Source organism: Gopherus flavomarginatus, chromosome 3 (assembly GCF_025201925.1).
Source record: "Gopherus flavomarginatus isolate rGopFla2 chromosome 3, rGopFla2.mat.asm, whole genome shotgun sequence".
Classification (NCBI taxonomy): domain Eukaryota; kingdom Metazoa; phylum Chordata; order Testudines; family Testudinidae; genus Gopherus; species Gopherus flavomarginatus.
The window spans coordinates 17,270,799-17,289,185 of record NC_066619.1 but is presented as its reverse complement, the minus strand read 5'-3'; the positions used below and the strand labels follow the sequence as shown (position 1 = coordinate 17,289,185).

General features: G+C 44.9%; 1 protein-coding gene across 3 annotated transcripts in view; it reads right to left on the bottom strand.

Annotated features, from left to right (window-relative positions):
- MAPK4 (mitogen-activated protein kinase 4) overlaps window positions 1–18,387 on the bottom strand; it is a 174,135-nt gene that overhangs the window by 39,179 nt on the left and 116,569 nt on the right. For all 3 annotated transcript variants that reach the window (XM_050944722.1, XM_050944723.1, XM_050944721.1), the window contains one exon: window positions 2,179–2,323. In XM_050944722.1, the coding sequence (XP_050800679.1) occupies window positions 2,179–2,323 (145 nt within the window). The remainder of the gene's footprint in view (window positions 1–2,178; window positions 2,324–18,387) is intronic.

The window sequence follows — 18,387 nt, the reverse complement described above, 5'->3', positions numbered from 1 at the left end:
AGGTCTGGTTCTAGCCTGTACTAGCAGAGAAATATGCATATTGCACAGTAGCCATTGAAGTCAGTGGATACCAAGCCCTGCTCTGTGATGGGGCATTGACCAAAACTTTCCATAGTGATTAGTGGTTTTCGGTGCCTCTATCTGTAAGTGCCCAACTTAAATTACTAAGGAGCTTGCTTAGGCTTAACGCCTTCTAAAAATCAGGCCTCCTTAAGGTGTTCTTTAGTCGCTTGTAAAAATCTTGGCCATTTCTAACCTTTTCTAAACCTGATCCACTTCCACAGAGACTAGCCTCACACCTTATTCTTTGTTTTTTGTTTTCCTTAATGAACAAGAACTCTTTTAGAGCAGACATGCATGTTTTGAAGTTAGTGTATGGAAACAGAACTCTCGCTAGCATAAATACGGCAAACGTCAGACTCTGAAAGGAAGCAAAACTATCCTGAGCTTCTGATGTGCTCACTAGTAGGCTGTATTCTCTTCTATGCAGCTTAGAACAATTTCAGACTTGTTTTCTGATCACACTTTTATTTTTTGCCCAGTTTCTCAGTAACTATACTCTCTTTTGCTATGTTTTTATTGTTGCATCTTTTATTTCATGCTTCTTTCTCTATTACTTGCTGATATAACTTGTCAAACTCCCAAAACAGCTTGGGCCAAAGCTGTGAAAGGCAATCAAAATCATGTCTGCAAGATTTGGGGGCATGTTCATTTACAAGCCTCCATTGATACATGCCACGCAGAAGCCCTTTCAGTGCATTTCCAGAAGTGTGACCCCTGAGGAGTAGCAGTCACCTCCATAATGTGTAGCAAAAAACCAAAATGATGTCAATTTTTCCATCTTGCCTTTCACTATAACACAGTGGGCCTGTTTCTGAGCTCTCTTTCACAGGTGTTAATCAGAAGGTAACACCATTGGAGCTAATGGAGGTATGGCAATATGAATGCGAATCACACTTCATATCTGCTGAACACTAAAGTGGATTTTCCCAGTGACCAGTAGAACCCAATCCTGCAAAGGTGCATGCATGTGTTTACACAAGGGCAGTATTACCCTTTGACTTCAATGGAACTAGTCATAGTGCAGAAGGTGAAGCAGGTGTATAAGTCTCTGCAGGACTGATCTAAGATATTTTATAGGAGACAGTTTTTAGATGTAGGGGTTTTTACAGCTGGTTTTCAAGAATATTGTAGAAACAATTAGTGCAGGGTGACAGGATTCTGGCAGAAGAGCAGCAGGCACCAACCAGCATATAGCAAACTTCATGTCCTTTCCAAAGTGAAATGTTATTGGTGGAAATTTTGTAGCATACGTTAGGATGTTCTCTCTCACAGCAGAGGAAAAGATCTTTAAGATACTGACCACAATTCGAATCCACCACAGAGTATAGACCTCTTGAATAGGGCCATGTCATCTTATGCATCTGTACTAGTTGTCCAAAACTTTTCATAATTTTTTTTCCAACCAAACTAGAAATTTTTGCAAGAAATCTCCATTTTTGCTGAAAACCCAAACCTAAAAAGTTTTCAGTTTTTAGCGTTTGATCAAAAATCTGAAAAATTCTGATAAATCTAAATCTATAGATAGATACATACCCATTACAAAACTGAAAACTTTCATTTTCATTTAACTGTTTTTGTGGAAAATAAAATCCATTTCCTGAGCAGCTCTAGTTTGTGCAGACCCTTGAACAGCGAGACCCTGATCCTAAGTGTAGTTTCTATGCACTGCAGCAATAAAAATGTTTAATGATAATTACATGTTTTGTGGCCAGTTCAGTTCCCAGAGGATACAGATGTAACAAAAGCCACCATCACAAGCAGCAGAGTTGTAGGCAGGGTTACTAGGCCTGAACGGAAATGAAGACAGTGAACTATCTTCTTACTCTTCGGGTCTATCTACAGTAGGGGAATTTGCACTAATACAGTTGAATCCGGGGCAACTCTAATGCTGCACCAGTGTAAAATAGGGCTTGGGCAGGTGCAACTTACTCTGGTCAGAGGCGTTACCTCTAGCACGAGGTATTATAGGATACTCGCACTGCTGCTGCCTGGGCTGTTCCTGACTGCAAGTAGAGAGGGATTCAGTTAAACAGCTAAACATTCGAAACAGCTTTAAACATTCACCTGAGGCGTAGAAGTGGGGAGGGGAGTAGCAAACAGGAATTAGAAACCTACCAGCAAACAACATCCTTCCCGTGAGCATTTCCGCCAGGATGCACCCTGCTGCCCACATGTCAATGGCTTTGGTGTAGGCGTTAGGTGAGAGGAGCAGGCGTGGAGATCGATACCATTTTGTTACTAGGCCTTCAGAAAGATAACCCTGAAAGATTAAAAATATACATGTCTATATAAATAACTTTGGAAAACACACTTCATCCATTCCTGCCTTTTGCTGTCTAATCGCCGGGTGAAGGGATGAGTTTCGCGCTCGTCATCCCAGCGTGGAAAGATTTTGCTTTAACTCATCACATCACAAAGAAGCAGGCAGCATTTTTTTTCTTTCAAAATGTCACGAAAAAGAGGAATGCTGAGCCAGATGGTCAGTACTGTAGGAAACTGCAAGATTGACATCCTCACTGAGCCTGACAGTGAGCGGTAAATTCAATCAAACTGTGCGAGCGTGTATATAAACACACACAGCCACACAGTGGTGATCTCCAGGTACCAAACTGCAGAGCCACATGGCTGCATTTGTCATGCACCTTTCACCACCTCCCCTGCACTCTGACCATAATCCCTCCCCACTGAAAATACCAGGGCCTTTGCAAGTTACTGGTAGCTTGTTTTAATGATGGCTAGAGAGCTGCATTTACTGCTACTGACTCCCTACTGATTGTATCCATGGCTAATTTAAATGAAAGCATCCTATTATTTTTGTTACTCTACTCTCCCTTCCTGCCTCCAGACTGTGGGCTCATTTCATCTTCTCTTTTAGACTGCAAGTTCTTCAGGATAGGGACAGTCATTTACTATGGGCCAGCATTTTCAAAAGTGCTCAGCACCCACACCTGGGGCCAGGCTGTCAGAACAGCCAGTACAATGGTTGCTGAGCTCTTGAAAATCAGGCCTGACACATTTGTACAGTGCCTAGCACAGCTGGGCCCCAACCCCAATGCTGGACTATAAAACAATGTTTTCTTCTATAGGGCCGGCTCTAGCCATTTCGCCGCCCCAAGCACGGCGGCACGCCGCGGGGGCGCTCTGCCGCTCGCCGATCCCGCGGCTCCAGTGGACCTCCTGCAGGCGTCCCTGCGGAGGGTCCGCTGGTCCTGCGGTTCTGGTGGACCTCCCGCAGGCATGCTTGTGGATGCTCCACCGGAGCTGCGGGACCAGCGGACCCTCCGCAGGGACGCCTGCGGGAGGTCCACCGGAGCCGAGGGACCAGCGGACCCTCTGCAGGCACACCTGCGGGAGGTCCACCGGAGCGGCCTGCCCCCCTCCCGGCAACCAGCAGAGCGCCCCCCGCAGCATGCCGCCCCAAGCACGCGCTCGGCGCATTGGGGCCTGGAGCCGGCCCTGTTCTTCTATTCCCATACTGGTCCCATCAAAGGTGGAAATTCTGCCCCCAGAGTGCACGAGTCTGAGATGTAGGACAAGCAATACAGAATCCTGGTCAAATGACAGGTTGATTGATATCGCACAGGAGGTAGAGAGGGAAATGATCAACTCTCCAGCACTCGCTTCTAACCCAAGCCGATCTGTCTTGGGGTTTTATACAGCTGCCCATCACCGTAGTGTCTGAGCACCTTCCACAGACCATCAGTAATGAAAGATAAGTGAACTTAAAATCGCAACATTATTTTGCATGCAAATGCTATTTTAGATACTTGTTAAAGGATTCAGAAATGTATTGTATTAAACCCAATTCAGCAAAGCACTTAAGAACATGCTTTAAAGTTAAACATGTGCTTTACTGAACTGGAGCTAGTTATAATTTTTCTGTGTCTCTGAAATCTTTACAGTGGACCTATTGTTTCTATGCAAAGCACCACAACACGAGAGTGGACTGACTGATGATGTGATGGAACAGGTCTAACATTTTACTATTGATCTGGTTTTGGGTGGGGAGCCCGAGGGTTAATAGAACTTAACTGTTCTGGTTTTTGTTTTATGTTATTTTATTGTACAGGCATTTAGAAAAATTCCCAAATTAAAAATCATCAGTAATTCACAGAAAGACACACGGTATATTTACTAAGCTCATTTGTTAGTGACTGTGTTTGTATACACACAGACATCAACACCTTAAAAGCGGAGTTGAAACTGCAGCCTGAATTATAATGCTGAAGGTGTTAAATAGCTGACACCGCATAATAACTAGCTGTGGAGGCAGAAACCCTGAAAGCTCCATGTGTGATTCTGTATCTCTCCTGAACTGGTACCTCAGAGAACATTAACTCTGATGAACTTGCAGGTTTTTTTTAAATACAATTCACTGTTGAATTTTGCATGCATTCATCGTTTTTATGCAGGGGCAATGGGCTTACACTTTATTTTGAAGTTTACACAAATGATTCGTCGGATCAGCACATGACAATCTGCTAATCACTCCTCGTTAATTAGTGTCGTTAATATCAAAATAAAGTCTTGCATGGGAAGGAGGCCCTGATTCTGTTCTCCTCTACTTTAGGATCAGTCGGCCAAATCTTGCTCAGAGTTTCACCAGGACAAATCTAATTTCACAGTTGTTATTGACCTGTGTAACTCCATAGACCTCAATGGAGTAACGTCTGATTTATACCAGTGTAAGTGACATCAGCATCAGACACAGAGCTGCAACTGGTGCACAGTATCAGAGAACTGAATTTGGACCATTAAACCATGTGCTTTCTGGGCCTGGGTTTCCATTTGGTACTAATTTTAAGGAGATTGCCCTTTTATTATAATACTACTATTACTTCGCTCTTCAATAGCACCCTCCATGAAGAATTTCAGAACGCTTTGCAAACATTCACAGATTCAAAGGCCAGAAAGGACCACTGTGATCATGCAGTCTGACCTCCTGGATAACAAAGGCCACAGAACTTCCCTGAAATAATTCCTAGAGCAGATTTTTTAGCAAAACATCCAGCCTTGAATAACCTAAGCCTCAAAACACCCTTGTAAGACTGATATTATTGCAGCTTACAGATGTGGAAACTGAGGTACAGGAAAGTTAGCACTTGACTTGACTAGGGCCATCCAGGGAGACAGGCTTTCAGCGTTTAATAAAGTCCAGATTTATTTACACTCAGGCCAGTGCTTTAACTTCTAGGGCCAAGACTGTCAAACCTGGGTCTAAAATTTTCAAAACCACCTATGACTTAAGAGCTTATGTTCTATTTTCAAAAGTGACTGAGGCATGTAGGAGCTAGAGACACAGGCTTCGAAAATAGAGCTTAGGGTCCTAAGTCACTTATGCCTTTAAAATTTTTTTACCTGGGGGAACTATCCTTCCTCTCCTAAATCTTTATTCAGGCACCAGAATAAGTAATGTGACTTTCAAAAATGCTGAGCATACAGAAGCCCATTGAAGCCAATAGGACTTGTCACATTATTAACAGTACCTAGCTGGAGCACAGTCCTTGATATTAAAGGAAAGGTACTGCTCTGAGCAGGGGCACCTCTATGTTTTTTGCTGCCCCAAGCTCGGCAGTCAGGCAGCCTTCGGTAGCAGTTCTGCGGGAGGACCGCAGGTTCCGCGGATTCAGCGGCGGTTCTGCGGGTGATCTACCGGTCCCGCACCTTCAGCGTACCCGCCGCCGAAGGCTCCCTGGCTTCCGCCCTCATGATGACCAGCAGGCTGCCCCCACCCCCCAGCTTGCCACCCCAGGCACACGCTTGCTACACTGGTGCCTGGACCCACCCCAGGTTTTGAGAATTGCCCCTCTTATCCTCCAATAGTAGTTTCTAGCTTCCTTAATTTACTCTCACCAAATTTAACTCTGGTGCACATCCACTCTGTTCTAGATTACAAGCTGATGGTTCATTTTGTAATAGCAATGCTGATACTAATTTCATAATTATTTATTGCTTTCTGGACAGAACCCAAGGCTAACGTGACCCTTACACTTTAATTCCAAGCTAAGGCACAGCTTTCCCAGACAGCCACTGTTGACAGACATTAGAGAAGGTTAGTGGTGCTCAACTGGGAAGGACAAGAAGTTATGCAGCAGAACCTACGGAACTCAATTGTTACAAATGTGCTCTATAAACCAGTGATGTCTGTATAGATGTAAATAGTCCTTGGTAGGTGCCACTAGATGGTGCTCAAGAATACAAAGCATAGTTCCCAGGTTTGGTAGGATCCATATAAATTGTTTTTATTGTGCACTGCAAATAGCATATCTCTTTAGGTGGCGTTCTTAACGTGATCAGGGCCTCATGGTAATAGCCATGGAATAACAATGAACCACAGAGACTGTCCCCATCCCAGACAACTCAACATCTATGGAAGGTTGGGTATTAGGTTTGCCAACTTTCTGACTGCAGAAAACCAAACACCCTTGGTCCGCTCCCTGCCCTGAGGCCCTTCCCCTTCTCACTTTGTCCCCCCTCCCTCTGTCACTTGCTCTCCCCCACCCTCACTCATTTGCTCATTTTCACCAGGATGGGGCAGGGGGTCAGGGTGCGGGGTAAGGGCTCCAGCTGGGGGTGTGGGCTCTGGGATGAGGGGTTTGGGATGCAGGAGGGGGCTCCAGGATGGGGCAGAGGGTTGGGGTCTGGTGGGAGGTTAAGGGCCTCATCTGGGGGTGTGGGCTCTGGGGTGGGGCCAGGGCTGAGGGGTTTGGGGTGCTGAATGGGGCTCTGGGCTGGGGTTAGGGGGTTTGGAGTGCAGGAGGGGGTGAGGGGCTGGGACAGGAGGTTGTGATGGGGAGGGAATGAGGGGTGTGTGCTCTGGGTGGCGCTGACCTCAGGCAGCTCCTGGAAAGCAGCGACATGTCCCTTTGGCTCCTAGGCGCAGGGGCAGCAATGGGAGCTCTGCATGCTGCGTTTCCCGGCCAATGGGCGCTGCGGAGCAGGTTCAGGGTGGTGCCTGCGCTGGGGGTACGGGCAGCGCACAGAAACCCCTGGCTGCCCCTGCACCTAGAAGCCAGAGGGACATGCTGGCTGCTTCCAGGAGCCGCACAGAGCCGGGTGCTGAAGCCAACCAGACTTTTAGCGGCCCTGTCAGCTGTGCTGACCAGAGCTGCCAGGGTTCCTTTTCGATTGAGTGTTCCAGTCGAAAACCAGATACCTGGCACCCCTAGTAGGTATACATCACCAGACTGGCAGTGCCAGAAAGGGATTTGTAGCCATTAAGCTACCCATCATTCCCAGTGATCAGATTGGACCTGCATCTCTCATGGCAGCACCCTAGATTCTGTGTTAGGTTCACCTGCTGCCCTTACCTTTAATATGGAAGTTCAGCGTCTCTCACAATGCAGTGCTCCATCTTCCTCTAAGCATCATTAAGGTTGAGCATTGCTTGCAGACTTCAGGCTGTAACTGCATATTAAATGATGGCAGCCACAGGTTACCTTATGTGACTCTGTGAGGCTGAATTTATTCCACAGGCCACATTTTGCCTGTCTCTTATCTAATTCCTTCAAAACAACATCTCTGGCAGAGGCTCAAGGACACTCTGAAAGGAAAGCAGTGTGGAAGCGATTAACTAATGAAAGAGGAGACTGAGCTACAGGCTGCTTTGTCCTCTGAGATCCCTGGGATGTAGGAGAGTCCCTCATTACCAGACAAGGAAGCATTTCTAGTGACTGTTCGGAGGGATGCTGAGAAGAGCGAAAGCAGAAGCCACAAGAAGCAGCAGCTAATTATGAGACTGGAGTCTGGCAAAAAGTGCAGCAAAACAAACAACTCCATTAACCCCAGGGGAAGATGGAAGTGGGTGAGCACAGAGAACCTGCATCAAATGAAGATATGGCGGGAGAATACCAACCACGTAAGAAGAAGAACAGCACCCGCTCTTCTCCTGAGGAACATAAGTACATAAGACTATTTAAGACAGGCTTTTTGTAGAGATAGGTGCTGACCCTTCACCCCCCAAACTTTTGGGAAAATCAGATGTGGATTCCAACTTCGCAGCTCTGTAATAGGTCAAGTCAAAGCCCTAGATGTGAACGCACTGAACTTTGGATCTGAACTATCCCAGCCCCACGACCCCAGCTGGAGCACGGCAAGCCCCACAGCCCCCCTCCCCTGGCCAGCAATCCAAAGTGCCGCCAAAGACTGAGAGCGCTGCCCAGTGAGTACAAGCCCCAGGAATCGGGCCCTGCACTTGCTAAAGCCAGCCCTGGTGCTCAGCACTCCTGAAAAGCAGGATCTTGGACTTTAGGTGCTGGTTATTTTTAATACTCCTTAGTGGAGGTAATTCGCTTGGTTCAGCCATCTGCTCTGTAGCAACGGGTCAGACTCTCTTAGCAGGGGCGGCTCTAGACATTCCGTCGCCCGAAGCACAGCAGCACGCCGCAGGGGGCGCTCTGCCGGTCCCGCGGCTCCGGTGGACCTCCCGCAGGCATGCCCGCGGAGGGTCCGCTGGTCCCACAGCTTTGGTGAACCTCCCGCAGGCGTGCCTGCGGAGGGTCCACTGGTCCCGAGGCTCCACCGAAGCCACGGGACCAGCAGACCCTCCACAGGCACGCCTGCGGGAGGTCCACCAGAGCCACCTGCCGCCCTCCCGGCGACCGGCAGAGCGCCTCCCATGGCATGCCGCCTCAAGCACGCGCTTGGCGTGCTGGGGCCTGGAGCCGCCCCTGTCTCTTAGGGTCCAATACAGACGCAGAGTGTGACTCAGCTAAGTACCAGGTAAAAGCGCTGTGCAGGACAGAACATGGGAGGCCTGACCCTAGCCAAGTGAGAGCACTGAGATACCCCTGCCTAGTCATGCCCAAAAGGGAACATTGAAACTCAGTGCCCCATGATAGGAACAGTGTTTATGTCACTCTCTCTTCAGACACACCCATTTGTTCTCCATGCCCTGCCCATTTTTTGTTCTGTGATCCTGCAAGTAAAGGAGCTGGCGAGCTGTGGCTCGGAGATCCCTTCCTAGTGTAGGGGACAATGCCTAGCATTTAACCATGGCTGCACCTATGTGGAGCCTCCTCTAACAAGAGCCCTGCACCACAGGCAACCTGCCGTGCACCAGGGTCTGAACAGCAGACCTACAGTACTAACCACATGGGCCTCTGCCACATGAACTAAGTCCTCTCCCCGGCAACTGTAGCAGCCTCAATAACCTCTTATGGGGACTGGTTACTAGAGGGGGGCAAAGAGCAAATAATACTTTTATGCATGTGCTTGTGAACTGATACAAAGCTACTCTGAGGCACATTAGAACCAATGTGATTCCCTGCAGCAGGTGCGACAGCGAGTTTGTGTGGCATGATCTTGGGTTGCTGTGGGCAGCGTGGAAACAAAGTGTGATCGCTAGGTTAAACGTGCACAGGAGATTGTCTTTGAGAAGCAAAAGAAAGAGACAATTTGCCACTTGTGCTTTTGGGCTGTATGCACCATTGTGTTAAGCCGGTGTGGGGTGGGAACCCATTTATTTGCATGGTGAGAGGTGAGCATGGTGTCCAGTGGTGAGAGAAGGAGACTGGGAACTGGATCTCTTGGGTTCTTTGCCCAGCTCCTGTAAGGTATGCACAAAAGGGAGTGCACAGTGACACAAAAGAGAATGCATGGTGGTGGAACTTTTTGAACAACCTCCACACTGCATTCCCCTGCAGTGGTAATCTGTAGACACTCCCTGTGCTTGCTGGCGGTTTGCTGAGGATGATATATTGTTTTGGAGCCCTGTTTTTGCACAGACCCCTGAGTCTTTGCTCTGTGTTACAGGTGTGTGCTGTGTGTTTGTATTGACTGAAATAATAAAGAATCCTGTGTTTTCAGAAGACAGAATCTGCATTTTGACACATTACACTCAGTCATTGATTCCTTGTGGGACTCTGAGCAAATCACTCAACCTTTCTGTGCCTCAACAACCCCTTCTGTAAAATGGGCCTGATACTTCCCTGCCTCACAGGAATGTGAGGAGGCTTCATTTGTAAAGCACTTTGAGATCAGCAGATTAATCGTACTATTAAGCTACCCAAAATCTAGGAAGAAAACGTGCGAGGTGTCATGTTCTTGCAACATGCCAGGAAACACAGAGTTGTATTCAGAACGTGCAAAGCAATCCAAAACCTTAGAAAATATATTTGTTCAGTATGTGTTTACTCCTTCAACAAAAGGATCTCTAGCTGGGCAAAGGTCACCAGTGGGGTATGTCAGGGTCAGCAATCGAGAACACACTTGTTTAAATGTTTATTATTTAAATGTTTATTACTTGATCTGCCAAGGAAAGAAAAGGTCAGCTGTATAAATACATGATACCTCCTAAAAAGCCAAGATAAGAACAATTTAGCCATTTAAATCGCTGGGCAAAGCATAACCACAGCTTTGTTCCTCTCCCTGTCTAGGCAAGGAACCAGTCACCTCCAATTGTGTGTTGTTCAACTGGTTCATTTACATTTGGGATTAGCCTTGGCTACACTATTTTTGTACATGTTAAGGGTGGTATTTATGTATGTTCCTGTGTGAGGGCATTAATGGGGAAAAGGTACAGGGAGCTCTTCTCACACACTTACCCAAAGGGAAAGGTAGAAGAGGAATAATGGCTCCATAGTTAGATGCTAGCTCAGAACTTGGGAGACCCGGATTCAATTTCCTGTTCTGTTACAGGCTTCTTGTGTAACTCTGGGTAAGTGACCTAGTCTCTCAGTGCCTCAGTTCCTCAGCTGTAAAATGTGGATAATAGTATTTCCTTCCATCACCAGGGTGCTCTGAGGATAAATACATTAAAGACTGTGAGGTGCTCAGATACTATAGCCATGTAAGTACCTTAGATGGCCATGAAGGACCCTAGATAGGCATTATTTGGCACAGAATGCTAGGGAAGAAGAGCCAATCAGTGCTACCCCTTGTTAAACCTCCCACGAAATCGAGATACCAACCTACAGTCTTAGGATACCTGAGAAAGAAATGAGCAGGAACTGTCAACTCTGAGGGCAGTACACTGTATCAGGGTGAATGGCACTGGAGTGGAAATCAGAAGATCTAGGTTCTATTCCTGTCCTAACCACTAACTAATAGTGTGATCTTGGAGAAGTCACTTCATTTCACTTGTATACATCTCCATGAGTCCATCTTGGAAATAAGACACCTGAACAACAATGCTCATGAGGCATCGTGGCCCCACTATTTCAGTTTTTGATATTTTGCTGAAAACTTCCATTTGTGGGTATTTTGTGTTTCATCAGAATGTCTATATTTTCTGCAGCAAGCAGACACTTGTAGCAAAAAGTTTTATTGAGTCAAAACCCCACTTTTCCTTCAAAAAATTTTTATCTGGAAAATTTTCAACCAATCCCACTAGCTCCCCATTGCTGCGGGTGTCCAGTCACCATTACTGTCAATGGGAGGTATGCTTGTTTATCAAGAGAAATACTAACACTGCCCTTAAAAATGATCATGAAATGGATTCAACTATTAAAAAGCCCAACACAGCAGTGTCACTTACTAGGGTAACTGGATTATACGGCTTGTGATCAATGGGCACATTATGATCCATTTTTTCTGCATAAAAGCAGGGACAGCTAAATACAACAAATGATAAGAGAGTTTATATTTTTCCTGTCTTCCCATAAATGCAGGTTTTTGTTCTGATTTCTAAATGCATGAGTCAATACTTTAATCAACAGCATTTGCTATTAAAAGAATGCTGTAATTTCTCTCTCCCTAAGGTACAAATTAATTGAGACTGATTAGCCGAGCATTTTGTTGCTGTATCAGATATAGCACACAAGCCCTGAAGTGTTATCAGATCAGACTATTCGTTTTCAGACACTGCTATTATTCACTTCAATGGAGACACTCTCCTTTATTGGAAGCTATACAAGAAAATCAACAAATGCTTGTTGAGTAACGTATGGAAATGGACAATTTGGGGCAATTTGTTTTTCTATTCTCCAAATGCTCAGAAGTAATAAATATTATAAACAAACCAAGTCAACAGAATAACACATCCAATATTGATCGGGCTGATATCGATCCTTATATGTATAACAATTCAAGGAAAAACACAAATGAGAAAATATAAAAACAGCAGCACATATAACATCTGCGCTTCTCTTGTATATACACCCATTGTCTCTTGCCTTCTAATTAGACTGTGCACTCTTCCAGGAAAGACTATCTTTTTGTTACGTCTTAGTATATAGACTAGCACAATGGGGCCCTGGTCTCTAATAAGGTCCCTTAGGTGCTATTGTAATACAAACAACAAGAACAGAGAAACTCAACACTTCATTACAAGAAGCCAAAGTAGAATGAACACTCCTATGAGCAAGTCCCATGAACTACAGCTCTGTACACTATTAGAAACTGGTAAGTATACAACAATCTTATACTCTCAGTAAACTAGTCTATAAGCATTAAATTGATCCCATTCACTGTGCTGGCCCACTGCATGGATGAATTTCACCCTTGAGTCTCTGCTACTAAAGTTATTAACTAGAGATGGGCCTGATCCACAACCCTGAAGAAGTGGCTCTAACTGATAGAGCTAACCATCTAGTGAGAATGATGGACACTAGACCATCATAGATGGGTATAATCTATTCAGAAGAAAGGGAGCAACAAAATGGCCAGTGCAGATTTGGGCTGCAGATGCAGAGACATCAAGAGCAGGGAAGTGACTGTTTTCCCTACTATGGGTATGTCTACACTGCAAGTAAAGGTCTGATTGTAGCATAGAGAAGCATACCTTGCTAGCTTTAGTCTACCTAGTACAGGTAACAATAGTAGTGTAGATGTGGTGGCACAGGCTAGCAATCAAGGTACTTACCCAGGCTCCCCAGAAGGATACTGGTTATCAATGACCTAGATTAGAGATGTCTATCTGTGCTACAATCACATCTCCATATGCAGTGTAGACAAACCCAGTAATGGCTTCAGTGCAGTCATACCCGGAATATTGTATTCAGTCCTGGGCATCACATTACTAGGATGAGAATAAAAAACTGGAGGAAAGTCAGAGAGGAGACAAAAAAATAATAAGGGGCTGAAGTGATGAGCAAAGATTAAAAGATATAAATCAGAGCTCAAAGAGCTCAACTAAGCAGTGACTACGCTGGACACGACAGTTTAAAAATATTTGTAGGTTGCTAACACAAAGAATGGAGAGGAATTATTGAAGGCAGTACCACAGGGGAGAGCTAGGAGTAAAGGGATAACTTGGGCTAAATATCAGTGGAAACTTTGTGACAGCAAGAGCTACTAATTCATGGTGCAGCCTCCCAAAGGAAGTTCTGGAAGAACAGTCTCTTGGAGCACTTCAAACAAGATTGGACAAAGGACTGGGTGAGGCCCTGTCATAGTATAATTCCCCACTCTGAGCCTTAGCGTCCAAAAGATGGGGTACCAGCATGAATTCCTCTAAGCTTGATTACCAGCTTAGGACCTGTAGCGCTGCCACCAACCAGGAATTCCAGTGCCTGGTACACTCTGGTCCCCCCAAAACCTTGCCCAGGGAACCCCAAGACCCAGACCATCTGGATCTTAACACAAGGAAAGAAAACCCTTTCCCTCACCGTTGCCTCTCCCAGGCTTCCCCTCCCTGGGTTACCCTGGAAGATCACTGTGATTCAAACTTCTTGAATTTTAAACAGAGAGGAAAATGTACCTTTCCCCCTCCTTCTCTCTCCCCCTCCCAGACTCTCCCTGAGAGAGAAAGTAATCCTAACCCAGTGAGAAAATAACCTTTTTCTCCCCCTTCCCTCCTTTCTCCCCACCAGTTCCCTGGTGGATCCAGACCCAGTCCCCTGGAGTCTCACCAGAACAGAAAAAACAATCAGGTTCTTAAACAAGAAAAGCTTTTAATTAAAGAAAGAAAAAACAGTAAAAATTATCTTTGTAAATTAAAAAAAATGGAATAGGTACAGGGTCTTTCAGCTATAGACACTGGGAACACCCTCCCAGCCTAAGTATACAAGTACAAATTAAAATCTTTTCAGCAAAATACCAATTTGAACTCCTTTCAGCCAAATACAAATTTGCAAATAAAGAAAACAAACATAAGCCTAACTCGCCTTATTTACCTAGTACTCACTATTTTTGAACTTATAAGAGCCTGTATGGGAGAGATTGGAGAGAAACCTGGTTGCACGTCTGGTCCCTCTGAGCCCCCAGAGTCAACAACAACCAAAATCTAACAGCACAGCACAAAAACTTCCCTCCTTCAAGATTTGAAAGTATCCTGTCCCCTGATTGGTCCTCTGGTCAGGTGACAGCCTGGCTCATTGATTTTGTTAACCCTTTACAGGCAAAAGAGATATGAAGTACTTCTGTTCTATTAACTCTTAACTATCCGTTTATGACAGGCCCACTGAAGAACAAGCTTGCATTGGCAGGCAGAGGGACTGGATGAGTGGCACCCATCTCTAATTCCCACGAGCGGTAATGATTCAGATGAGACATTGCCTGACTGAGAAACCACCCAGCTTGATCTCCTACAAATGCCCGCCTCTCAGAAACAGGAAGTTGCAAAGGTGCCACTGGAGCTGTAGCTGCCTCAGTGTACTCCGTTACACTACCTGCAGCATTGGCTCAGGCTTCAGTCCGCCCTCCTTGGGTCATGAAATAATTTTTGTTGTCAGAAGGGCATCGAGGTACAATGAAGTTTGAGAACCTCTGGTATAGAGTCTAGCACAATGGAGTCCTGATATCTGTTTTCAGAGAATTTAATACCAGAAGGGACTATTAGGCCATCTCAATGATCTGTCATAGGCCACAGTCTTTAATCCACCACTTCCCTTGGTAGCCTGTTCTCACTGTTAATTTTTTGTGTTTTATGCCAAATTTGAATGTGTTGAAATGTGTATAGAGTGGCTAACACAATGGAGACCCAGTCTGTGACTGGGGGCATTAGTCACTACCATACAATAATGATCCTGAGAGGTGCTGAGCACCTAAACTCATTAATGGGCTCAATGCTTTTAACAAACAGGCTCTTCAGTTAAGCATTAGAGTCCTTAATGGCTTCCTTGTCCTCCCTGATCTGTTTCCACCTGCTTTGAGGCGAGGATAGTCCTTTTGTGTTTGTACAGCACCTAGCACAACGGGGTCCTGGCCCATGACTGGGGTTCCTAAGCACCACAAATAATAAACTAATACTGAAAACGGAACTCTGTTCAATGTTTGCTTCCCCCACCTCACATATTTTTTTGTGATGCGTATTTTGGACTTGCTCTTTGCTTTTACTGCTTCCTTCACTCTGGTTTTCTGTCCCCCCCTCAGTTACTCCCTTCACTGAGCTTCTCGCTTTTTGTCCTTTCACTGAGTGTTTTCCCAAAAAGTGACAAAAACAGATGCAGAACAGTTTTTCTATGGCAGCAGATCTCAGCCTGAGGTTTTGGTGCATCACGCAAGTGAACGGCCGCATTGTGGGATTACATACAAGAAAAGAAAATGCAACCTCACTCCGTGAACACTTATATAAATTAAGCCTTGGTTCAAAGTTGTTCCTTACAAACCATTTGCTAACGTTCAAATATTTCAGATATTGAACAACTATATCTCCTCATTTCCTTCCCCATCTCTACAGGAAACACAGCCCTCCAACAAAGAAAATGGTTGGGGTGACTTGATCACAATCTATAAAACCAACATGGGGAACAGAGATTTGATAATAGAGGGTTCTTTAATGTAGCAGGTAAAGTTATGACAAGATCCATTGACTGGAAGTTGAAGCTAGATAAATTCTAACTACAAATAAGTCACACATTATTCAGGGGAGGGTAATTAACCATGGGGACAAGTTACCAAGGGTTGTGGTGGATTCTCCATCCCTGGCAGTTTTTAAATCAAAACTGGATAGTTTTCTATCAGAGATGGTCTAGTTCAATCCACAGCTATTGGGCTGGAAGAAGGAATTAATTCAGAAAGTCCTGTGGCCTGTCTTATGCAGGAGGATAGGCTAGAAGATCAGAACAGTCCTTCCTGGCCATCCAATCTATAACACACCCACCTATAGGGATCTGATAGTTAAGGCCACTGGCTAGATTCTTGCACTGCACTAAAAGCCTCCTGTCCAAAAAAGGCACAAGCATCCATTCCCATATAGAATATCACCAACCAAAAAAGTATGCATGGATTGCTCTGTGTTCACAGATAGGGCTGAAGTTGGGTTGGCATGTGTAGCCACAACATTCCATTCTGACGAAGTGGGTATTCACCCACGAAAGCTCATGCTCCAAAACGTCTGTTAATCTATAAGGTGCCACAGGATTCTTTGCTGCTTTAACATTCCCGTGGTGATTCAATGTGACAGTTGCTATATGACACAGTACATACCCTTGAAAAACATGATGAACTCACCGCTCCCCTGTATTTTTCCAAAACTACACGCAGCTCTGCAGATGCAGAAATGTTATCATAGCTTAACCTCTGTTCCCAAGGCAATACATTTGCTCAGTTGTAGGAAGATTATATAAGGGTTTAAATAATCTGGCCTTAGATAATTATGCTAGATTTTAGATGTACTGTGTCAGAGTTTAGATAGTTATAGCAAAACTGACAAGGTAGAAAGGTTTTTAATCCCTTGTAGTTTTTGATGTGCTTAAGTTTTCTCTGTCTTCGCATGGGCACACAGCCAAAGTGCCTGGATCCTACAAACCCTTTCTGAGTCTCATTTATTTTAATGCAATTTGTGAACAAGAACTACTTGCTTAATAGGGGGTTGGAAAATTGCCCCAGGTTACTTGCTCCTAATGCTTGCCTCTTCCTTGTCTGCCTTTTTTCTGATATCACCACTTAACCTCCTCTTCCGAATAACAGACGTCACTTAGACTCTCTTTGCCAGCCCAGGAGGACAGATGTGCAGACAGCAGAAGGCACAGAGTGAAGAGGCTCAGAAGATACATTTTTAGGTGGGATACTTTCCACAAGAAGTAGCTATGAATGTAACAATACCTAAAACCCTTTAGGGAGGACCATGATCCTAGCCTCACTGATGTCAGTGACAAAACTCCCTTTGGCTTCAGCATGGCCAGGATTTCACCCCGATGTACATGAAATCACTCGCTCATCACTGTACCCTCTAGGCAGTGGCATTTCAATGTGGCAGCCTTTACTCAGAGAGTAGAGAGCAACCTATCATGCAACATACTGGCTAATCTCTCATGATGGACTATAAAACTGCTAAGTATCAGAGGGGTAGCCATGTTAGTCTGGATCTATAAAAGCAGCAAAGAGTCCTCTGGCACCTTATAGACTAACAGATGTATTGGAGCATGAGCTTTTGTGGGTGAATACCCACTTCATCAGATGCATGAGACGAAGTGGGTGTTCACCCACAAAAGCTCATGCTCCAATACATCTGTTAGTCTATAAGGTGCCACAGGATTCTTTGCTGCCCTTATAAAACTGCTCTGGAGTTGTTAAACTATATTATGCAATAAATACACCTTTCGAGAGTGACTAGTCTCTATGTTCTGGAAAGCAGATACTGCATTTAAATGTTCAGCCATTCAGTCATTTTCAGTTACTTGTGCTTCCATCTCACAGTGTAGCTGCCTCTACCATTTGGCTTTCATGGGGCAAATCCTGACCCTAAGGTTCTCTGGAGTTCACAGTCAGCCACAGCTCCAAGGTCCAGTGGTCTAAATTGGCTCAGAGGCTTGGAATACTGCATTAGAAGTAGGTTCAGGAGAAGCAGATCAGTGAGGAGAGTTCAGGTGAGACTGGCAAAGATGTAAGACAAATGCGGTTTAGTATGAGTCCCACCACATGAAATATAAATATGCGTACACAACCATAGCAGAGCAACAGCAAACTCTACAGTAAGATGTCATATGTGTTTCCACAATAACCCCACACTTTGAGTACATCATAACTTTCTCAAACTTTCACATTTTGGAGCTGAAATATACCATGGAGTATCATTAAAAGACACTGACAACTTAAAATCTAGATAATTTAAAATAAATGATTTAAAAGTAGTTTCCGGTGTCCCCATATCATTTTTTTTTTTTTGTAATTTTACAGTGTCATTTTCCTATTTTTTCCCTTCTAGGCCACTGTTATGCCTAAAGGCCCAGATCCTCAAAGGTATTTAGATGCAAGACTCCCATTGATTTCAATGGGAGTCAAGCACTTAAATAACTGAGGATCTGGGTCAAGATCCACACAAACAATATGGGAAACTGACTAATCAGCTACAGGGAAATAGTGAAACTGACTTGTGGTGGCGCCCCTCACCCCTGCAGCACCCCCGGGCAGCTCAGTGCAGCATCGCCATAATATCTGACTCAGTTTCCTCTAGTGAGCTTTCAGTAAGTCCCATGAAGTTTATGTGTATTGAACAGTACC